The sequence below is a fragment of the Eleutherodactylus coqui genome, chromosome 7, assembly GCF_035609145.1.
Source record: "Eleutherodactylus coqui strain aEleCoq1 chromosome 7, aEleCoq1.hap1, whole genome shotgun sequence".
NCBI lineage: Eukaryota > Metazoa > Chordata > Amphibia > Anura > Eleutherodactylidae > Eleutherodactylus > Eleutherodactylus coqui.
Window position 1 is genome coordinate 48,382,835 of NC_089843.1, and position 24,487 is coordinate 48,407,321.

The window sequence follows — 24,487 nt, forward strand, 5'->3', positions numbered from 1 at the left end:
CCGGAGGAGGATTCTGAAAGTGATCTTCCTAGTGAGGACAGTCATGTGTTGCGTACAGGTACCCTGGCACACATGGCTGACTTCATGTTAGGATGCCTTTCTCGTGACCCTCGTGTTACACGCATTCTGGCCACTACGGATTACTGGGTGTACACACTGCTCGACCCACGGTATAAGGAGAACCTTTCCACTCTCATACCCGAAGAGGAAAGGGGTTCGAGAGGGTTGCTATACCACAGGACCCTGGCGGACAAACTGATGGTAAAATTCCCATACGACAGCACTAGTGGCCGAAGGCGCAGTTCCGAGGGCCAGGTAGCAGGGGAGGCGCGGAGATCAGGCAGCATGTACAGCACAGGCAGGCCAACACTCTTTAAGGCCCTTGACAGCTTTATGGCTCCCCAGCAAGACTGTCACCGCTCCCCAGTCACGGCTGAGTCGGCGGGAGCACTGTAAAAGGATGGTGAGGGAGTACGTAGCCGATCGCACGACCGTCCTCCGTGACGCCTCTGCCCCCTACAACTACTGGGTGTCGAAGCTGGACACGTGGCCTGAACTCGCGCTGTATGCCCTGGAGGTGCTTGCTTGTCCTGCGGCTAGCGTCTTGTCGGAGAGGGTGTTTAGTGCGGCTGGGGGAATCCTCACGGATAAGCGTACCCGCCTGTCAACCGACAGTGCCGACAGGCTTACACTCATCAAGATGAACAAAGCCTGGATTTCCCCAGACTTCTCTTCTCCACCAGCGGACAGCAGCGATACCTAAACAATACGTAGGCTGCACCCGCGGATGGAAGCATCGTTCTGTATCCCCATCCAAAACGGGGACCTTTTTGCTTCATCAATCTGTGTATAATATTCCTCCTCCTCCTCCTGCTCCTCCTCCTGAAACCTCACATAATCACGCCGAACGGGCAATTTTTCTTAGGCCCACAAGGCTCAGTCATATAATTTTTCTACGTTTCAATGCTCATTAAAGCGTTGAAACTTTCACCTCCACCAATTTTTATTTTAAAGGAGATGTCCCGCGCCGAAACGGGTTTTTTTTTTTTTTAAACCCCCCCCCCCCCCGTTCGGCGCGAGACAACCCCGATGCAGGGGTTTAAAAAACCACCCGCACAGCGCTTACCTGAATCCCGGCGGTCCGGCGTCTTCATACTCACCTGCTGAAGATGGCCGCCGGGATCCTCTGTCTTCATGGACCGCAGGGCTTCTGTGCGGTCCATTGCCGATTCCAGCCTCCTGATTGGCTGGAATCGGCACGTGACGGGGCGGAGCTACACGGAGCTACACGGAGCCCCATAGAGAAGAGGAGAAGACCCGGACTGCGCAAGCGCGGCTAATTTGGCCATCGGAGGGCGAAAATTAGTCGGCACCATGGAGACGAGGACGCCAGCAACGGAGCAGGTAAGTATAAAACTTTTTATAACTTCTGTATGGCTCATAATTAATGCACAATGTACATTACAAAGTGCATTATTATGGCCATGCAGAAGTGTATAGACCCACTTGCTGCCTCGGGACAACCCCTTTAACTGGGCTGCCTCCTGCCCTAGTTACCAATTAAGCCACATTAACCAAACCGATTAATGGGTTTCACCTGCCCTCTTGGTTGGGCATGGGCAATTTTTCTGATGTACATTAGTACTGTTGATACAGCAATTTTTGGGGGCCCTCGCCTACAGTGTAATCAAATGAATTTTTAGCCCACCTGCATTACAGCTGACATTACCTCAGCTGTGTTGGGCAATGCAATGGGATATATTTATGTACCGCCGGTGGGTTCCAGGGAGCCACCCATGCTGTGGGTCCACAGGGAGTTGTAAATGCATCTGTTTCCACTTCTAAAGAACCCCAGTCTGACTGGGGCATGCAGTGTGGGCCGAAGCCCACCTGCATTAAACATGACATTACCTCAGCTGTGATGGGCAATGCAATGGGATATATTTATGTACCGCCGGTGGCTTCCTGGCACCCACCCATGCTGTGGGTCCACAGGGAGTTGTAAATGCATCTGTTTCCACTTCTAAAGAACCCCAGTCTGACTGGGGCATGCAGTGTGGGCCGAAGCCCACCTGCATTAAACATGACATTACCTCAGCTGTGATGGGCAATGCAATGGGATATATTTATGTACCGCCGGTGGCTTCCTGGCACCCACCCATGCTGTGGGTCCACAGGGAGTTGTAAATGCATCTGTTTCCACTTCTAAAGAACCCCAGTCTGACTGGGGCATGAAGCGTGGGCCGAAGCCCACCTGCATTTAACATGACATTACTACCTCAGCTGTGATGGGCACTGCAATGGGATATTTTTATGTACCGCCGGAGGGTTCCAGGGAGCCACCCATGCTGTGGGTGCACACGGAATTCCCATTGCGGAGTTGTACCTGCCTGTGACTATTTATAAAAAAACGCGGTCTGACTGGGGCATGCAGACACCTTGACAGAATGAATAGTGTGTGGCCCACGTGTGCAGCTCCAGATGGAGGTGGCACAGGATTGGATTTCTCATTGCTTCTGTACAGCATTGTGGGCTATCGCCCCGCCCCTTTTAAAGAGGGTCGCTGCCTAGCCGTGCCAACCCTCTGCAGTGTGTGCCTGCTTTTCCTGTGGCAGACGCACTTATAGACATGTGTGGCGTGGCATGAGGGCAGCTGAAGGCTGGGCAGGGACAGTTTGGTGTGCGCTGTGGACACTGGGTCGTGGGGGGGAGGGGGGGCTTGGGCAGCATGTAACCCAGGAGAAGTGGCAGCGGAGTGTCATGCAGGCAGTGATTGTGCTTTGTTGGAGGTAGTGTGGTGCTTAGCTAAGGTATGCCATGCTAATGAGGGCTTTTCAGAAGTAAAAATTGTTGGGAGGGGGGGGGGGCCCACTCTTGTGGGACCTGGGAACTTGAGATGCAGCCCAACATGTAGCCCCTCGCCTGCCCTATCCGTTTGTGTCGTTCCCATCACTTTCTTAAATTGCCCCGATTTTCACAAATGAAAACATCGGCGATATACAAAAATGCTCGAGTCGCCCATTGACTTCAATGGGGTTCGTTACTCGAAACGAACCCTCGAGCATCGCGAAAAAATTCGTCTCGAGTAACGAGCACCCGAGCATTTTGGTGCTCGCTCATCTCTAGTGTTTATTTATTTTTTAATACACGTCCCTCAAGGGGACTTTACAATGTGTTTATGGCCTGTTGCAAGATCTCAGGCTGCCATGGCAACCCATCAGCATCCCAGAATTGCATTGGGAGGGGACGGACAGACAAAAGGAGCTCTGCTACTGACCACACTATGAATGGGGTTAAATGGCCAGATGAGAAGTCTCTCCGCTCTCTGCCATTACTGCAGGCGCCTCGCTGTCAGGAGGCAGCAGAGCTCTCCCTGGCACGAGACTCATGTGCTGGCTTTAGACTAAGCTGCTGTCTTTAAAATGTTCTACCCCAAGCCCCCTTAATGCCCGCAGTAAAACCCATCTTGGTTGTCAGTAAGGGGTGATTCTCATGTTCTAGTCACAGATTATGAGACGACGGCCGGTAATACAATCCACCCAACAAATGTCAAAGTCATATTTTTTTTTATTGAATATTCTGTTCACACAAACATTTCTTATTTCAGTAAAAGCACAATATACCCCCGTTATATCTTAGCAGCAGATAGCTCCTCACTCTTATTAAATTATAGTCACGGTGCCGGCTTTATTTACATTTTTTTTCTGTTAAGTACAGTAAAAGGAAAAGAAAAATTAAAATGAATCTATGGAGATATTACAGCAATTTCTCTTAGCAAAAAAATACATGTTAAATCCTCTATCGGCTATGGCCTGTACTAGACATCTCTGTAGAACGGTTTGGTTATATACACCATACGAGGGAGGAGAACTCACAACATTGCTCTATACTGACAATCAGCAATCAGATGACGAGGGGATGGTAAGAAGAGAATAAGGAAGGGGGGGGGGGGGGGGTGTTCTGGGCTTCAACAATAAAAAGTTTACATCATCTCTTGCTTTGTAAGTACAAAAATCCACCTGCATTGTTTGACCGCTGCTGGAGAGCGGCCATATATAGAGGTGACAGGAAGGTCCTTGGGACGCACATTTACAACAAGACTTCAACCCTGGCGCTGTCTAGACTGTGGTCAGGATTATACTTGTTTGTAGTGTCTGTGGGATGATTTTTACCAAAAATTCAGGATGATCCTGGGTCTTCTGTAATAAATGGAAATATGGGAAAAACTCCCCAAGCTTTCTTCAAATGCACTAAAAACCTAGGAGGCTACCAAACGCCAATGCGACACCCCTGTGATCAGAAGAAGATCTGTTTGGCATCTCCGGGACTCTGCTCCATAGGGCAATACGGGCACTTTAATCTGCAGAAAAGAAAGACCGTTGAAAAACACCATGACAGTTGTGGACATTTAGGCTGTGGAGTCGGTACAGATGTACTAACTGCCCTCATAACGTTATTAAACCCCATTTAGCATTTTACTACAGTAAATCACTAATTGTTTTACATGAAGCATTTATGAAGGTGTCGGAGCTGAAGACAGAGTTTGGAAAAATAAGAGTCAGTCCGCTTACCGACGCCACCAGTAGATATCAGATATAAGATAATATACATGGTGTAGTCAAAAAGACTGATCCAGAGTCATTAAAAAATAGTCAGGTATGAACTTCTCTAGTCATTGGGGATCCTGGCATGCTCAGCAGCACTCCCATAATCCTGCTGCATCAGAGCTGAGAGATCTCATTAGTTAGTCGTGGCATTGCCTAATCACAGTCCATACCGATGGCAACCACTGTATTCGTACTGTGCGGTATTAGGCAAGACGTAAACCCTCCCAACAACTAGTGAGATCTCGCAGCTATGGGATCACCACTGACCAAGAGTTCACACCGACTTCTGCAGGAAACCAGGTAATTTTCATACGGTAGATCTGCTGTACTAGGAGCAATAGCATTGACAATTTTACAATAGGAGTGACAGGACAAGGGGAGGTGTTGGGACCGCTTTAAAAGGAAACCTGTCAACTCCTGTAAGCACCATAAACTAAGTTATGGTGCACGTAGGTAGGATAGCGCCCTATGAGTCTGAGGGTGTAATTGTTATACTTACAAGGCTCCACATTCCATCGCAGTCAACCCAGCAAGTGGTCAGTTAGCATGACTCTTCATTTAGTCTGAGCGCACACTCAACTGTTCTCTACTTGAGTGCAAGCCTGGACTGAATGAAAAGAGTTATACTGACCGAATGCAGACCGACTTCTAAGATTGACAGCGCAGGAATTAGGAGCCAGGTAAGTATAAAGTTACACCCCTGGAATCAGCGGGACCTAGCCTATAAGCAACATAACTTAGTTTATGATGCTTATAGGAGGCGTCAGTTTCCTTTTAAAGTCCTGAAAGGCTGTTAATAAGAGTTAAAGTAATTTACAGCGTTATTAAGCATAAAACCGTTTTCATGTTTTGCCCTCAAGTGTCCACACATTGGTGATACTGGGGGCAAGCCCTGGATAGAATCAGTCTCCTTCCCCCTATGGCAGCCAATATAGTCCCGTCTTACTTCCTCTGTGCGAAGAGTCATATGAGCTATACTGCTCCTGACAAGAAGACGGAAACCCATTTCCATTGAAGAGCGGACCACTGACTAAGCGTGCGTCCCCTCCAGTACTCTGCTCATCAGGTGGACGTGTGCACCGCTGCACACTGAACACCGGGCACTGTCATTAGTTGGCTAATACTTTGCTCTGAGATTAAAGAGACCTAAAAAAAACAAAAAAAAAAAAAAACCTCAAGTAGACTACTTGGGCATAAAATAAGACCGAAAATACTACAAGTTGATGTACAGGGTTCACATACTTACTTGCTACCATTAAACATTTTATTTAATGCATCTCTTGATATTATATGTCCACAAACGAGTTTCATGGGAGGATTATTCTCTGTAGTTTGCTGACGAAGGATGGGGCAGGCGAATATTGAATGGTACCAGCACTTTTTACCCAGGTCCACTTCAATCTGAGAAGAAATGCAGAAAACATTATCCGTTACACACTGCTGAGACCGGCAGAAACTGCTAGAGAAGACAATCCATACTAAACACAACTGGCAAGGTAAGCCGGCTGGCTCATCACTACATTTAGTCTGCAGACTGTGCTGGATAGCAATAATAACCATTAGGGAAGAAGGTCTTCAGAACCTGCAAACTCCAAGCACAACAGGCTACCAAAGTGCTGCAAATCACCAATATAGATCATGCAAAAAAACTTACATTTGGGGAAATGGGGGTTGGGGCTATGATCACCTCCAAGCGGAAGAGGCCTACTCGATGCAGCAAGCAACCAAGCAAGTGAAACGTGTAGTGAAGGAATCATGTAATGTAACATTCCTCTGTTAGAGATACCACCAGCGTTGTTTGAACGGACTACACCTTTTTACTAAAGCAGACATCAGTAGAGCAGGGATCTCCTTTTTAACCCCTTAAAGACCAGTGATGTACATGCAAGCCATGAATTGCAAAGGGGGTAGGAATGGGCTCTTAGATCATTCCAATCCAGACCATTTGATTGCTTAGACATCATGGTCAACGCTGAAGCCGTTAATAGGAGGACGACTCGCTCTGCTCTCCCCACACATGATGCCATTGCAGAGTGCCGATGGATTGTCATAGAATTATGTACTTGTAAGGCACAGCCTGCTATCAGCCCTTGAGATGAGAACGTACCTGAACTTACACTTTACACAATTAAAAAGGGTTTTCCAAGGATTCCGTCAATTTCCAAAAAGCAGACAAATCAGTCCTAGATGTCCCAATGCGCCCGTCTATTACCTTCTCCCACTGCACACAGTGTCTGCTGACAATCAGAAGTTTCGCCACACCATTTCACGCCCAGCCTTACTACAAGGCCCATCATCCTTAGTACTGCCATTGCAGCCAGCCTTTGGTCTGCCCACCACGCTCCGTATGGATGGCTGTTTCCCACCCTGTTCGCCCGCCCATCTAATGAACATTCAGATAAGAGAACCGGAAGATAGCTGCACCAAGGTTATCGGCAGAACGTAGGCAGAAGCGAGGAGACGGCGTGCAGCAGAGTCCAGTGATTGCTGATCTGCATCCCAGACTGACCCGAGTACAGGTACACAAAGCATATTGGAAAGGCTTTTAAATCATGCTTGGCTTGTTTTTATGTGCAGAGTAGGAAAAGCCCAGCAATACCCGGGGTTCAATAGTGCCGCACCAAAGTATCTCTCAAAGCCGAATGTGGCTGGCAAAAAAGGAATTAAAAAAAAATAAGTAAATACATAATAAAACAAACCAACCACATTTTCCTATTAAAAACTGGTAGAACTAATAGTTTTATCTTACGTTGACTCTAGATAACAGAAGGCAGGTAGTGGTCCCTGATCCACGTATGGCTACATAAAACAGCTATGCCTCCCACCCAGTTTCTGTAATCTCCCCACTTACATAAAGGGGTTGTTGGAGACTTACATTTGATGACCTGTCCTGATCGTCCAGCCTGCTGTCAGTGCCGACAGCGCCATCTTTAGTGCTACTGTCCAGTTTGGTACTGCAGCAGATCCCATAGAATTCAACGAGATCTGTGCTTGTAATACCAAACCAGGCTGCTGCAATGCTGACAGCACGATCTGTTCCCAGTGCTTTATGCACTGACAGTGAATATCCTGAGCAGCGGATCGGCACCATTCAACTACTGATGACCAATCCTGAAAATAGGTCATCAATAGTAAAAAGTGCTGGACAACCACTAAGTATAGGGTGCCTCTGACCACTTTTTACCTGGAAGATGAAGCACTTTGATTTTTTTAAAAATCGTAGGATGATGACAGGCCCGGTTCAGTGCCAAAGTCTCTTGAAAGTTTGGGAATCTCTCTGGACCCTCAAAATTGGTAGAGCGTGCAAACCCCATATTATGTAATAACTCACCCGGAAAGTGTACATTATACAGTTCTCCCTACATAGGAGACAGAAGCGCTCTACTCACCGGTAACTCGTCCTTCTGATTCCACACTCCAGTGCACTGCCGCTGTTCAATTACCGCCTTTATGTTAATTAATGCTGGAAGTGCCACGCACCCTGCAGAAAAGCTACAAGAGAACAGATAAGAACCTCACATTACCATTACATCTAGATGGACGGGAGGCTCACAGTTTTTTTTTTTTTTATAGATTATGTTAAACATAAGAGATTTGTTCAGTTTTTACATTAAAAAAAAAACCAAACAAACCCCTTTTTTTACTTTGTAAAATGGATTTTTTTGTTAAACTGTGATGTCACGGCAACCCATGACCCACACTGCAAGTCCATTGAGATCAGTGGCAGCGTGATGCTGCAGTGCTTAGTCATCTTCGGGCCTCCTTTGTGGCCAAAGTGGCTGTGTAGCCCTAGCTGACCTTACAAGTCTTGGAGGAAGATAAACTGTCCTATGAATACAAAATAAAGTATTACGGCCCGTTTACAGGCAACAATCGTCGCGAAAAAGTCAGCGATAATCGTTACGTGTAAAGGCGAATCCATCATACACTATTTGCTCACTTGTCGTTGGTTGCAGAGTCTGTCTGCATAACAATAGTCACTAGTTTGTTCGCTTGCTGTTAGGGTTAAAACAGCAGTTGTTCCGTCCTCACCCAACTGGAGGGGAGGGGTGACTGTTTGCCTAGCTAAACAAAATGACTCATTCAAAAGCCAATCCCCATACGGCTGCAGCAGACAATGGCTCCCCCCCCCCCCCGCACTAATTAAAAACCGCCCACCTAGAGATTCTTCAGATATACAGGCACCAACCTGAGCGAACAATCCTCTACTATTCTTTACATATAAAAGCTACCCAACCACCCAGCTAACCGGGGAGATGAGGAGGATTTCAAGAGATTATCTTTATGTGTAAACAGTCATCACTTGAAAGCAAAAAAAAGTCATTGAGTCGCTCAAATGACAATCGTTGCATGTAAATGGGCCTTTATTCGCCAGGCACACGACACTCACCTAACACTGAGAGGAGATTCAACAGATAGACCCAGCAGGGCGCAGGCATCCCGAGTGAAGATGTCACAGATGTCTGCCCACTGGTTTGCATCCAGCAGATGAACGTAGGGAGAGTTCTCGATTCCCTGCCGCAGGTACACAAGGCTTCCCATGAGCACCTGGATATCTAGGAGATGGAAGAGAAGGATTAATACACAAACTTCCCCAGTGACCATTCCCCAATAATGAGCCGGGGATCACTCACCTTTCTGATGATTTAAAGCAAAAGGCTGGAAGTTTTTGGCATATTGCAGCGCCTCCCTCTGGTTGGTTGCTCCTCCCATCAGTAAACTAATGAAGTATAATCTGTGAAGCTTGAACTCCAGTGAGCTGTTCTGAGCCATCAACATTTCCCTGTTTGATACTGCCCATCTATGGGGAAAGAGAAGAAAGAAAAAAAATTTAAATCCTCCCTGACCATCTGCAGTATTTTCAAGATCTCTGCTTACTGGAAGTGAAGGGGAACCTTTTTTCGTTTACACCCAACTACAGCCAAGTTTGACAGTCCTGTGGAGACCAATGGAGTGGCAGTGCACATGGACGATCATGTCTACATCCGTGCGGGTTGGCTTAGAAAGTTGTGTCCTTGTGATCGTTGGGGATCCACAGTTGGGACCCCTAATGATCAGATACTAACAATTTCCACGATTTGGTATACCTGGCTGCAATAAAGCGCTGCAGATCCGATCTAGCGGTGAAAGCCCATCTACCGCGTCTTCTGAAACATGCAGTGTACACACATTGCTTTACTTTGTATGTGAAGAGGAAAACGTGAGCAGAGGCCCAAATGGCATAAGCACTGCAGTCAGGAGCCGGCGGTTTAGAGGAGGGAGCGAGGATAGTATGCGGACTCAGTGACTCGAGTAGCTGCAGGCATCACCCAGATGACGCTAGACCGGACATTTACATACGGGGTGCTTAAGAATAAAATAAGAATTTGGGATGACTAAGGCCCAATGTCCATGGGGAAAATTGATTTCTTAAATCCGCAGAGGTCTCCCACCTGCGTGATCCACGCCCATAGGGAATCATTGGACACCTGCAGGTAATTAAATACCTGTGGATGTCATTTCCCCCGGCGTGCTGGTCGCACACGCGGGAAAACAACCACAGCATGCTCCATTTTTGTGTGGTTCTCCCGCGGCTTCCATTAAAGCCAGTGGAAGTTGTCCGGATCCACTGCACAGACACAGCTGTCCCTGCATCCGTGTCGCGGACCGTGGGAAAGCAGAAGTTTAAAAAAAGAAAAAAAAAAAAACTGCACAGAGCATGCGTGTGGCACGCTGCCGGTGTCCTGAGTGCATCCACCGGCCAGAAGAAAAAAGATTCGGCTGCAACGGAGGAGAGCCCCGCAGCATCTGGACAGGCGAGCACACTGTATTTTTCGGCCTTATGTCTGCGGGCCGGGTGGAACCTGCTGCAGGATTCTGCACGGGAAAACCATGCGGGCCCATGGACAAGAGGCCTAAGGCAGCTTCACATTGGTGTATGCGCAAATGTGCATGCTTCGGCGTAACATGTTTGCGTTATGAACGAAGTTGATTTGCGGGCGCCTGCTGTTGACTGTACTTTGTTTGCGCACGCAGGGCATGTTCATATGTTTATGAAAAACACCCACGCCCCAAGGGCGTGTAAACGAGGGGAAGGACAATTATTTTTGGGACTCTGTTTAGTGTTCTTTTAAATACATTGTGATGGAAGGGGTTCTCGGATTTTTAGAGTTACACTGTTGTCCTTGCAACGTGAAACCAGGACAAAAAGAATTACATATATTGGTTTATTTAGATGCATAAATAGAGAAAAACCAATTTCACGGAGGCAGAATAAATCTACGTTTACTAATTATAGAAAAAGATATAGAGAAATAAAGAAAAAGATGACAACAGTGTCATTTATAGACATATTCCGGGAAACAGGAGGCAGCGCTCCCATTGATTTCAATGGGGGTGAAGATGACGATTACACTTTCTTGCAAGACCACCTATATTGACATCCAGCCGACTGCACTTAGAGTGAGCCAAACGATCAGCCGATCTGTGGGGATCCCAAACAGTGGGCCCCTATAGATCAACTATTGATGACCTGAGGATAGGTCATCAGTAGTTAATGTCCCGGAATACCCTTTTAATACTCACTCTAAAGCCGGTCGGAGAACTCGAACCTTCAGTGCCTCCAATATCCTATTCAGCTCAACGAATGGTTCTTTTTGGCTCGGGTCTATGGAGAGTCCAGCTTCCTGCAGAACAGAGGAAGGACAGAACAGACCGTGAGCAGCTCGTACAATCCAGCAAGAACGATAGGTAAAGGTCATCTGACCGCTGCCAAGTGGACTTCATCCCAAGTGACACGATATAACAAACATAGGTAAAGTCAGAGCTCGGCTAGGAAGACCCACATAAATCAAAGCATCTACAAGTGTCCTTTTCCGGCATCTCCTACCTAAAAGGGACTTAGCATTTGTTGTCCGTTCTTAGGATAAGCATATCAGGTTCCATTAATGTGGGTTTGGACTCTGGGACCCCCCACAATCAGCACAGTGGGCGAGTGACGCAAACCCCTCACTGTTTACATAAACATTGCATCCCATACATTCAAGTGGCTGAAATAGATCCATTTAATGCGCCACATAATGTGTTGGAAAGTTTGTTTTGTTTTTCTCCTAAAAAAAACTGCAATTAGAGTAAAATGAAAAATAAATAAAAATATATGCAATTTCCCAATTTTTGTTTCTACGCCATTAATGGTGCATCAGCTTTATTCTGTGAGTCTGTACAATTGTGGCAATACCAAATTTATCTAGTTTTATGTTGAACTATTTAAAAAAAAAAAAAAAAGGTAAAACAAAAAAACGGTTTCTGTCACATCTTGCCTGACAATCTCTGATGGTTTCACTGAAATGAATGGAGCCTCTGCTCTGTTCATTTGAGGCTGACTGGATCCCTGGGGTCTGAGCTGTTAGACCTCCCACCACCAAACTATCAGTTTTCACCTGTCCAGTTGATGAAACTTTAAAACCATTAAGTCTCCAGAATACCCCTTTAGCACATTGCCCTCACATGATCTGCCATGTCACATTCCCTAAACCTGGATCTCAGCACTGCGAGAACTGGTGCAGAAGGAGATTTAGGTAGTACATTTGGCAGCAGATACCTGGCACAGCTCTTCAGCCACATCCAGCATCCCCTGCCGGAAGAAGTGTTCTACCATTACTTCGTTGAGCATACGTTGGCTGTCCGCCTGCCAGCAGCCATCAATCCCCACACTGCTGATATCTGCATCAAAATTCTAGGGAAAAAAATATATACATAAATTATATGAAATAGACAAGGGAACTTCATTATAGAAATATACTCAAAACCCAATCAGCAGCCTCGCCCCGTGAGCGGCGCTCCACACAACCCCCATAGACCGCTCTGTTGTCAAGACATAGGACTCTTCCCTTCATGATCTGACCGCTCACTCAAAAGGTGGTCAGAGCAGCCAAAGGGGACCGTCATACCCACCACCTCTTACTGTGCCGCTACCCCAGGACATAATACCCAGAGACACATTAAAGAATCGGAAATCAATCACTTTAACCCCAGTGTGGAGTCAAAGATGCTGCAATCTCACTGATCAATCATCATATCAGTTTCATGTATTGCCGCGCTTCCGTATGAGACAAGGACCTATAATGCCTCTCATCCTGATCTTCCTGGTGCATGAACAGCATCTCCAGTGAAAACAGATACATAGTAGAGTAGAAGAGATAACAGTGCAGCTGTACATGCCATAGAGGCTGTGAGCCGCTGAGTGACAACCCGTATGGGCACTATAATGGTTCTGTCACTCACCATCTGTTACCTGTGTGGGAGAGTCATATAAATTATTAAAGAGACCTCTCAGAAGACGACGACGCGCACTACTAGTTCTGTTATGGTGGAGGGAAGCTTTATACGATTACTGTCCGGTAATGGTTAAATAAGATCATGAGTGTACACGAGGGGCCGGACGCCTTTCCTGAGTGTAATAATATTACGTTATATCACTGATTACTTCAGAAGGGTCGGTGATCCGGGGATTAATCAGTCAGGAGTAATTGGAGTCAGGAAAGATTTTTCCCCCCTTAAAGGGGAAAATTGGCTTCTATCTCATTTGGGTTTTTGCCTTCTTCTGGATCAACATTGGGGGATAATAGGCTGAACTTGAGGGATGTGTCTTTTTTTCGGCCTTACATACTATGTAAACGTGTATGACTCGCCCCAGGATATTAGAGCAGGACTATTTGTTAACGCTACGGCCATTAACAAACCAACTACTGTGAATATTGTGCAAGGCCGAATTCATACGGCTGTACGGCAGATTGTGCCAACTCACATCAGAGAGAACACAGCCGTCTGAGGTGACCAATCTGTACGGTTACTGCATATTGTAGATTTTATTCTCCATGAAAATGGGAAGAAAAAAAAAAATAGGACATGGGTAGAGATGATCGAACGTAGTTGTAAAGGGCGATTTCGCAATCGAGCATCGCTATTTTTGAGTACCTGACTACTCGGGTGAAAAGATTCAGGGGGCGGCGTGGTGGAGCGGGGGGATGGGGGGTAGCAGTGGGGAGCTCTCTCCCCCCACCCCACTTCCCTCGGCTACCCCCCGCCACCCCCAAATCTTTTCACCCGAGTAGTCAAGATACTCGAAAATAGCGATGCTCGATTGCAAAATCGCCCTTAATGAGCACGATCGCTCATCTCTAGACATGGGGCAATTTTATTTTGGTCTGTGTGAAAAATCGTGCATGTAAAAACCACACAGGCTTTAATAGTGCAGCATGCCGTCTGCGGATGGCACACAGCCCGTGAATAGGCCCGAGGGTATAGCGCGGGACAGATGGGGCAGTTTTGTTGCAGCTTGCATTGCAAGATCTCTGTGACTTTGCCTCAGATTTGACCATTTGCATTGCAAGGGGTATCTGCACTATATGTAAACTTCCATGCGGATTTCTGAAGCAGCGTGCAGATGAGATTTCTTTAATCCTCCCCCACTTTTTGCCTGTGACTAGACCCCAAGGGCCCTTCTGCACAGAAAGATGATCATTCAGGTAATCGCTGAATCGTGCGAAACTCACTAGTTCAGTGTAAACAGCCACAATGAACAATTCATCGTTATTGTTGTTTATGCAAACATGATAATAATTAAGCCTGCTTAAGTCTATGTACGACTACCTGTTTACCCTGAATGGAGGCGGGCAGCCGGAAGAGATCCCAACGCGTTCCGCCTCCATTCAACGAGCGATTACTGCTCCTGTATTGAGGCATAGAAGTGATTACCGTTGGGACGACGGTCGGGTGCTCTACAGTCACCCTGTGTAAAAGGGCTCCAAGGTTCAGCTCATGCAGTGTTGTAGCCTTATGCCAGGGAATGCATAGGAAGGGTCTTCCGTACGTCAATGTAGTAGGCACGAGCCATCCGGAGACTCCCATGTGGGGTCTTTATAATGTACCCTAATAAAGTGATGGCAATAGGCAAGAGAGATTTTTTTGGATATACGAGCCGTCAAGCATTAATGCAGAGAGGGCGCAAGATCAGCTCCTCCCTGACCTCGAGTGTATAGAATAGAAGTATCCGCCCCATTTGTTCCGGGGCCCTTTGGGAAGATGCCTAGTTTCACCCCCAAGCTTATCTTTATGGGTAGGCTTACTTAAAATGCTTTTTCTTAGCAATATATACCCCTTTACATTTATAGACAGCAGCTCACAAATTGAATCCACCAGTGGGAGGCATAAGTCACCCCTGCTCTACTACCTGTACATAAAGCCTCAAGGCAGTGGTAAATGAGCGGTCAGCTTTACTTACACAAGTTGTCCAAGACTAACTTTTTCAATCAGAACAGTTCATCAATAGATGATCAGTAGGGTCCTGCCGCTCGGAACAATCAGCTGATTCCCGCTGCCACTGGTGGCACAGACAGCGCAGGAAGTATATCGCTGACCGTGCGGGGTTAATAATGTGTTACTTTGATATATCGGACTTTTACGGAGGGGGCTGATTAGAGCTGTTATGGGTGGGCTTCAGCTGTAGGAAACAGCCAGCACCTGCATTGTAAGGAGTTGGATCGACCCCTGATCCCCATCTATACAAACCCGAACATCCATGACGGATCTGTACGTCCTGGAGCATTAAGGGGTAAAGCCGAGGTTATATTCCATACGTGCCGAGACTGGCACAGATCACACATACCGTACCTTATCTATGGCCTTCCCCACCCTGGACACACTGCTGTGGATATCCTTGTGGTCGGAGGCCAGTTTCTGCACCGTGTCCTTTATCCGTTTGCAGCACTGCGTTAACACCAGAGAAAGCGTCCCGGACAGTTCTCCATCTTGTTCTACTGGGCAGAAGGGAGAGAGAAGTCAGTTATGGACAACGCAGCTTGTGGTCAGTAATCACAAAACAGTATTCATAAAGGAGACTCGCTATAGTCCACCACATCCGTCCGACTTCATGAAGAACGTGCAGTCAGACCGGGGAGCAAGCAGGTTTACAGATAAGTGGCTGCCAGCCATCAGAGCTGCTTATCTTACAACAAGCAACCATAGATTAATGGTTAAAAGGTTAACCCTTTCCAATCCAATTTGTATCCTGGTTTTCCTAGGGGGCTTACTCTTTTTCTGCTGTTATACAACAGCGCTATATCCTGGCTAAAGCCAGTACTGCATGAGATGACACGTTGGATAGGCTCCGACAGCAGAGAGGCTGGCAATATACAGTAAGAGAACCCCGACGGACGTCTTCCAACATCAGAGCTGTACAGCCTTAAATCATAATGTCTTCAGAGGTCAGAGAGGATTGGAAAGGGTTAATATTCAATACTTTCATTGACTCCATTCACCGTGCATTGCAGGTGTAATACGTGCTGAAATCCCGGTCGTGTGAATGAACCCCAAGGGCTCCTTTTCATGGCTTGATCTGAGCCGTATAACAAGCACCGATCAATGAGATTTGCGCAAATTTGCCTTCCTTCACACAGCCAGATTCAGAATGTATGGAGGACGAAGGAGCCGATACAATCTCAATGTCACTAGCACATCCGCAGTTTACACGCCAACAATTTTTTTTCCCACCTTCGGTTGCAAAAAAGATGCGATCAATCAATAAACGTGCGTTTCCTCCTTTATCGCTGATCAGGTGCAGCTTCACACAACACATTCTCATTCACCCATATCAGAGGCCCTTATGTGCCAATGTCTTGTATGAGCCGGTGAACGATGTCCGGTCGCTCGTGCAGCCTGTTTATACAGCTGATACATCGTTGGCGCGGTCAAACGAGAAATCCTTCAGGTCGTTCCCATTGACTGTATAAGTGACTGAAGGAGCGCGGGGTAAACTGACGACAGGGAACGAGCCAACCGCGATTTAGTCATAAAATGAACGACGAATGAGAAGTGAATGATCGTTTGCTGTTGGCTGCGTTTACACAGAACAATTAGCTAATTTTTTTGCTTTTTTGAATGATTTTTGAATCATATTTGTTCCGTGTAAAAGGGCCTTAAGAGTCTGAAAATGTCCTTCACATAAAAAAAGAAAACAAAGCAGACAAAACCACCCCCTGAAGAGCGCAGCTACGGAGCAGTGACCTGTAAGTGTACTCACGCTGGGTGCGGGCCAAGTACAACTATTGTTCTGTCGCCGGTCACTGATCACAAAGACAATGGACAACTCAGAGCCATATCCAAAAATAGAGACTGCAGGAAGTACAAGAGCCAAAGATAGCGCCCGTACAGGACAATAGGACCGCCCCCTGCGCCAAACTGTGGGGCACAGCAACAGCTCAAAGCTCATGGACACAGTACTTAGTGGGGTAAGTGAGAAACCACCATAACAACTGTAGGCCACTTACATGGGACCATCCTCACGCCCCTGCGGGAGTTTGAGCGATAGTCGTCCTGTGTGAACGCACGCAGCGGCCGAGCGAGGATTGTTCGGTCGTTCAGTGGAACCAGCGGCCGGTCACTTCTGAACAGCAGCGCTACGAGGGATACTCCTGTATAACAGCAGCGGGCATCACTGGGACGAGCGCCGGTCAGTGTGGCCAACAGCTCGTCCCGGGTAAGTGGGGTATGAGGGCACGCAGGGAAAGCCATTGCATTTAATTCTGTGTGGACTCCACTTCTACAATCGAGGCAGAGAGCAGCAGCCAAGCTGCATATTTTGACGCAGATCCACATGGGGATTTAGCCTTGTGAAGAAGTAGAATCTGTGAAACGTCTGAAGTCATCTGCGCTAAAGGGGCCGCCCCAAAATCTAAAGTTATCCCATATCCACAGGACAGGGGATAACTATGTTTGGTGGGGGTCTCACCACTGAGCCCCCTACCAATCTTGAGAATGGGGGTCCCCTTTTCCCCCTTCTCTCACCCGCAGTGACATCACAAGGAGTGCTGGCTGACACTTGTAGCACCTCTCCATTCATTTCAATAGGACTGATGGACATTGCCGGGTGCTTGTACTTGGCCGTCTCTGGCAGTCCCATTGACGCGGCCATCGCTCTGTTCAATCTTCTCCTCACCACGGGAAGGGGGCAGTAAGGCGAAGCAAGAACACGGAACCCCATTCTAAGGATCAGCGGTGATAAGATTATCCCCTAAACCACAGGATAGAGGAGAACTTTTAGGTTTTGAAGTAGCCCCTTTAAGTAATAGCAGGTCACTTCTAAACCCAGAATTGCGTAAGAAATTGTGAACACAGATTTTGTCATTCATTGAGCATCTGGATCTGCAGCAAATGTGCATTCGACATTTGCCCCTCACTGTGTTGCAGAGATTGACCTGCGGTGAGCCCAAGAGAGGAGAAACCTGTCGCCCAAGCCACTGTTCGCCCAGGACAGCCGCGCCACCACATCCTCCCCGGTACTGGATACCCGTGGAGTGCTGGTCCGGTTAAAAACTAACTTTTAGAATTAGATCCTTGAGTGAAGGCAATAGAACGAGCGGTACTAACCTGATGCCAGGAGGAGAGTGGCAACGCTGCGGCCTCTGATTGGCAGGCAGCATGCACCTGATGCCAGGAGGAGAGTGGCAACGCTGCGGCCTCTGATCGGCAGGCAGCATGCACCTGATGCCAGGAGGAGAGTGGCAACGCTGCGGCCTCTGATCGGCAGGCAGCATGCACCTGATGCCAGGAGGAGAGTGGCAACGCTGCGGCCTCTGATTGGCAGGCAGCATGCACCTGATGCCAGGAGGAGAGTGGTAACGCTGCGGCCTCTGATTGGCAGGCAGCATGCACCTGATGCCAGGAGGAGAGTGGTAACGCTGCGGCCTCTGATTGGCAGGCAGCATGCACCTGATGCCAGGAGGAGAGTGGTAACGCTGTGGCCTCTGATCGGCAGGCAGCAAACACCTGATGCCAGGAGGAGAGTGGTACCGCTGCGGCCTCTGATTGGCAGGCAGCAAACACCTGACTCCCGCGGTCTACAGATACAGCGGGGCTGCAGCGCAGGATCATGGGTAGTTTTATTGCTTTCATTCATATGGATCAAATTATAAAAACGCTTTTAAAAGGGTTTTCCAGGGAAATCCTACTGATGACCTGCCATCAGGATAGGTCATCAACAATTGATCAGCTGGGGTCTGCAGCTCAGGCTCCCGACTGATCAGCTGAGCGGGCACGAGCGGCGAACCCCAGCCGGTCAATTATTAATGACCGGTCATCAATAGTATTTCCCTGGAAAACCCCTTTAAGCAGACAATCCCTTTAAAGGCTACCCATCATGTCCCCACTGAGCCACAAACTAAGTTCTAGTGCTGTTAGGGGACGTGACCAGGAGCCACAGAGTCACCCGGAGAGGATCGCGCGGCGTAGAAAGATCTGACTACTCGAGAGTCCTGTGTACCCGCTCTCCATAGACTATATAGAAGTGCGCAGATTCTGGTGCCCCATGTGATCTTCACCGGGTGACAGCGCTGAGTCGCAGGCCATTATAAATAAAGTACATCATCCGACTCCTGGTCACGTCCCCTAACAGCACCATAACTTAGTTTAAAGGGGGCTGCCGATGGGCTTATAGATGGAGGGTCCCACCTGTAATAGATGGAGCTGCAGTGGAAACGCTCGGCCGGCTGCAGCTTACCCTCAGTGGTCTGCGAGGGGGCCGGGAGCAGGAACCGGGCCGTCAGCAGAGGACCCTGGGAGGCGCCTTGTTAAAGCGGACGTCTGATAAAATAACCCCTACAGTCCCGGAAGCTGTTACGACCTGTTGAAGTCCTCACCCCGGACACGGGACGTTCAGCACATACGCCAGGAACGCTCCGGATGTATACAGCATTGTTTCGGTCACTGGCAGAGCTGGTCTGGGGTCTACCAAGACCCTGCGGCTCCGCCATGACGGAGGGCATGCAGCGATCATGTGTTCGGATGGAAATCATATGTGGAAACTGCCCGGCCGCTTCTTCTATTCTCTAGACATCACTCCGCAGAAGAGGTTATAAGCTGCTCATGTCTTCTCCTCCGGGTCCGCGGCCGTCTCTACTAGACTGCAGGAGCTTTAGACCCACGCCATAGTTGTACTATTGACCAGGATTAAAGCCCAGGAACAAGTGCCGTATATTTATGGTGCTTGGTCTTTATCAGGTTAAAGGGGCAGTCTGGGGTAAAAAAAAAATCATATATAAGACGTCATCCAATCACTGATGCCCAGTCCAGCGTGGCGACGTCCCATCATTGGGTCATGTGACCGCCGCCGCCAGTTATCGCTGTAACTCAGACTCATCCAGTAACTGGCAGCAGCGGTCACATGTGTGTACACGGACATCGTCCTCGGGGTCAGAAGAGCGCAGCTGCGGGGGCCAAGTGAGGAGAGGGCGATATGTCTCCTGTTTTTACACAGGGCTGAGCAGGTGTTGTTTATGTAGTGCCATCTACACGAAGGCTGCGTCCACACAGGGCGGATTTGGCGCGAAAATTCCGTGCAGAATTTCCCTGCGGCAAATCCACCTGCGGCCACTAATCCAGAGATTAGCCAGCCACGTGGACGGGACTTGTCAAAAATCTCGTCCACACGGGACGGCCGACCAGTCGTGGCAAAGCCGGCGCTGCGGCAGATTCCCCGGCTGCAGCAGGCCTATTTTTTTACGTTGCCACCGCGCTCCTCTCTGTGGGAGCGCCCGCTCCAAAACCCGCAGCTAAGTGCCATGAGTTTTGAAGCTGCGCTTTCCCGGCGGAAATCTCGCGTTTTTTTCGCTGCAGCAAAACTGCGAGATTTACGGCGGGCTTCTGACCTGTGTGAACCCAAGGTCAAAGGGAGAAGAAAACCGGCTGCACACAAGGCCTGAGGCCGTCACACTGGATGCGTCACACCACCCTTCAGTGGGGCGTCACAGACCTGCGCCTGGAGGCAGCGCTTCTAACAATGCGATTTTCAAGCGCCGTCTGCTCCATTTTCACGTTTTAGCGCACCTCACCCCACATCACAGTGACGGGGGCATTGGGTAGCGCTCTCAAACGCTGAAACATGCAGGTAAAATCGCGGTGAAATGCTGCGGTTTTGCGCAGCGTTTTCTGAACATATGTGAGCGACCTAAGGCCACACAGAGTGTCCACCGCCCCTATAATACGACAGGACAGTCATTAGGAGCCTCGCCAGCCAGTGTGGCTCAGTGGTTTGCACTGGGGGGCTCACATCTGCGCCCACGATTATGCTTTTCTACTCAGTTTAGGGAATCCCTCGGCTGAGCGGTTCTGTCTGTGGATGGAACTGAACATCGCTGGGCGGACCCCGCCGCCTGCCACGGGGGTCCTTCTGCTTTACCACCCGCCTGCCACGGGGGTCCTTCTGCTTTACCACCCACCTGCCACGGGGGTCCTTCTGCTTTACCACCCGCCTGCCACAGGGGTCCTTCTGAAGATAACGTGCCACATCTGTATTCTTCCAGTATTTGCAGCGGGATCAGCGATTGAACCTCCAACCAGAGATACCGAGGCAGATGTGGCCCCGGCCTAGAGTCCAGGGGTCCGAGGGGCAACCCTCACTAACCTTGAACCTACAACTCCAGGACTGCAAGGCAGCAGCTCTAATAACTGGGCCACCATGCTGGTTCCTTCTTCCACCAGGGATGGAGAAGTTAGAAGCATGGTGGCTCAGCGGCCAGCACGGGGCTTCATGTCTGACCACGGTCAACATCTTCATGGAGGTTCTACATTCTCACGTTTCTTCTTGTGAAGCATGGTGGCCCAGTTATCAGCGCTGCCGCCTTGCAGTCCTGGAGTTGTAGATTCGGATCGGACCAACGGGGATGTCTCTACAGAGTTATTGGAGGCAGACGTTGTCCTTGCTGAGAGTTGGACCCGCGTGTGCTGAGCCGCAGTCATGGAGGAGCCGCCAGGCAGAAGACAGGCCAATCTAGTAATGACAACCGGCCGTCCCCCCCCAAATCCATCCGCGTCCCCGCCGGCCGTCCCCCCCCAAATCCATCCGCGTCCCCGCCGGCCGTCCCCCCCAAATCCATCCGCGTCCCCGCCGGCCGTCCCCCCCAAATCCATCCGCGTCCCCGCCGGCCGTCCCCCCCCAAATCCATCCGCGTCCCCGCCGGCCGTCCCCCCCCCAAATCCATCCGCGTCCCCGCCAGCCGTCCCCCCCAAATCCATCCGCGTCCCCGCCGGCCTACCCCCCAAATCCATCCGCGTCCCCGCCGGCCTACCCCCCAAATCCATCCGCGTCCCCGCCGGCCATCCCCCCAAATCCATCCGCGTCCCCGCCGGCCGTCCCCCCCAAATCCATCCGCGTCCCCGCCGGCCGTCCCCCAAATCCATCCGCGTCCCCGCCGGCCGTCCCCCAAATCCATCCGCGTCCCCACCGGCCGTCTCCGGCCTCCATACCGCCTCCCGCTGAGCACCCAACACTCCGCGCTCCTCATCTAGTGTATAAAACGGAACAGAGGCGGTAAATAACGGACCGCCTGAACCCGCAGACCGCCGGCTCCGGTACGGAAACGTTCGCGCTCCGTTTCGCGGTTCTCATGGCAGATAGGAAGGCGCTACGAGGACGGGCCGTAACCGGCGGACACCGTAAGCTGCCGTGTCGCCCCTAGCGATGCCACCGTAGCGGCCATATTGGTTGGCTGTAAGTGACTTACCGGCCGCCTGCAGGATCTCCCGCCTCAGCCCGCCCGCGTACTCGATGAGCTCCTCCAGGCTCCGCTCGCAGTGCTGCCCGTAACCCCCGAACTTCTGCAGCACCTTCTCCAGCTCCCGCTCCACCGTCACACACTGATCCATGTCCCCGGGAGGTCCGGAGGAGGGCGGGGGGCCCGGTGGCACAGGGCGGCGGGGGGGCGGCCCCGGGGCCTCCTCTTCCTCAGACAGCAGCAGAAGCAGCTCTTCGGCCCGGGCCGGAGCGGCCCCCGCCAATGCGACCTGTGGGGGCGGAAGAGCAGGGAGGCGGAGGACGCGGCGCCGGCCTTACGGTGTCAGCGCTACCGCTCCGTAGTCCCGGCGCTCACTCCGCTCCAACAGCCCGAGGACCGGCAGCTCTACGTCAGCGAGGCTTGTTTTTGTTTTTTAACGGAGCTCATCGTTGACCTGTTTTACCGGGACTGTACCACTGCACATTATAGGGGAGTTCAAAGTAAATGTCAAGTAAAATGGTCACTGAAATACAATTGTCAAATCTTCAGCTGATTACAGTCGTTATATAATATTTAACTAAACGTGTTAAGGAGTTATAGTCACTCTAAGTTATTTACTTATTGGTAGCGGTAAACATCTTCTCTTCGAACTCCACCCTCAGTTCGACGTAAACTAATGGAACGTTCCATCTGGTTACGTCACTCTGCTTCCCCCTGCCTGTAGTTGTGATTGCGTCCGTGTTTTTTTAACATCCGGGTCTCGGATGTTGTTGCTGGGCGGGGCTTCGGAAGCTGCCACCTGACGTCACAAGACTTTCTGTGTTTGATTGGTTGTTAGGGAAAGCAAATCTGGCTATTAACTCATTAAAAACCGGGTTCATTTAAGTAGGACCGAAGTACCGGGTCTTAATTTTCAAAATAATGTAACGTTAAAAATAATGCCTTTGTTGCCCATAGCAACCAACCAGAGCGCAGCTTTTATTTATTAAACAGCTGAGGTGAAATGAAAGCTGCGCTGTGATTGGTTGCTATGGTCAACAAAGAAGTTTACGGTGATAAATCTGCTCCAGTTGTGTCTATTTGGGAAAAAGTTTGAGGAGTGAATATGATTCTAAAATAAAGTTTCTAAGTATTTTTGTGATTTATGGTAAATGTAGAAATTATATAAACCAAAATGGAAATAGTTATTTTTGTCATTTTTCATTAATTTCTCTGGTGCTCCTCCTGCTGTAGTGCAATCATCGGATGTCACAAGACCAAATACGTCTTCGCTATATACTGCCGTGAATTAGGAAATGCCAATTAAGTTTAGCGCTAAAAAAAGCGCCTTAGTTTTTTCCTACTTTCTGCACCTCTTGTTCTTCCCACGCGCGCAAATGTTGTTCCATCCGATTTTTGGATAGAAAAATTGGTTTGAAAATCAGGCAGTTTTTTTTCTCAATTTGAGGCTACCTCACACGGGCGAGCGCGGTCTCGGGCCAAGAAACTCGGCCTAATATAACGCTCGCCAACGTGCGTTTTCACAGCGATGCATTTTTCAGGCAAGTAGCGATCCTCCCGCACGGCTTTCAGGCGCGTTAGAGGATCGGCAAGTGTTTCCCATTGTTTTCAATTGGAAACCTCGCTTCGCATTCGTCGCCGCCGTGCGATGTGCTTCACTGTCCCACTGAAAACAATGAGCGATGTGTTCCGAGGAACACGAAAAGATAGGACATGCTGCAATCTTTTCTCACACGCTGCATCGCTGATGTATATGACTCCATAAAAAAAAATGGGGTTCATATTCGGGTGAGATGTATGTGTCTTGTGCAAATTTTTCGGCCGTGTGAAATCAGCCTGATAGTCCAAGTAAAATAAATGGCAGCAGGTCCAATTCTTGGATGAAAATAGTACATATCAGCGTGCGGTGTCCGCACAACACACGGCCGGGGGGGGGTCAGTGTGGGGTGCGGGTTGTGCCCGAGACTCCCAGGCGCACCCCGCGGTGGCCCATGTGAATGCGCCCTCATTGAGCCTATTTGACTATTTTTTCGTATGAAGAATTCTTTTTCTGTTTTTCGTAGGTAATATTTTGGGATAGATACGAGGGGGGACCCCAAAGACACCGGAACCTTCTTCTGGCGTTGAAGTGTTACTAGTAGTGGCTTCTGTTGCTAGGTGACAGTCTGCGGACCGCTTCTGTGGCATTATTTCGTGGAAGGTTGTGTTCGATTCCAGTGATTTTTTTCAACAAGTTCTTCAGTTTTTCGCCCGTTTTGTGATGTTGATTCAAACACTCGTAGAAAAAAGTCGCACGGAGCGAGGTCAGGCGTATATGGAGGGTGAGGCAAGAGCGTCATGCCAGTTTTCAGCTTA

The 24,487-nt window shown here is 49.2% G+C and overlaps 1 protein-coding gene across 2 annotated transcripts; it reads right to left on the bottom strand.

Moving 5' to 3' along the window:
• Positions 1–3,549: 3,549 nt before the first annotated feature.
• On the bottom strand, positions 3,550–22,612 carry RMND5A (required for meiotic nuclear division 5 homolog A). Of its 2 annotated transcripts, none has more exons than XM_066572971.1 (9): positions 22,142–22,612; positions 15,258–15,403; positions 12,187–12,321; positions 11,172–11,272; positions 9,242–9,408; positions 8,998–9,163; positions 7,997–8,099; positions 5,854–6,008; positions 3,550–4,360 (listed from the first exon to the last, which is right to left on the bottom strand). In XM_066572971.1, exons 1-9 carry the CDS (start codon positions 22,281–22,283, stop codon positions 4,297–4,299), a joined length of 1,179 nt encoding a protein of 392 aa, XP_066429068.1. In that variant the 5' UTR covers positions 22,284–22,612; the 3' UTR covers positions 3,550–4,296. The 2 variants fall into 2 exon arrangements, with proteins under 2 accessions (XP_066429068.1, XP_066429069.1); XM_066572972.1 differs by having other exon boundaries at positions 15,258–15,400; positions 22,142–22,611.
• Between the last annotated feature and the right edge of the window lie 1,875 nt (positions 22,613–24,487).

Bases quoted from the DNA above. Each gene is read 5' to 3' on its own strand.
- RMND5A (XM_066572971.1), bottom strand. From the start codon at position 22,283: ATGGATCAGTGTGTGACGGTGGAGCGGGAGCTGGAGAAGGTGCTGCAG. The intron at 9,164-9,241 runs GTGAGTGATCCC...TCCATCTCCTAG, and splicing joins TGCTTTAAATCATCAGAAAG to ATATCCAGGTGCTCATGGGA. The intron at 8,100-8,997 runs GTGAGTGTCGTG...GTTCTCTTGTAG, and splicing joins GAATCTCCTCTCAGTGTTAG to CTTTTCTGCAGGGTGCGTGG.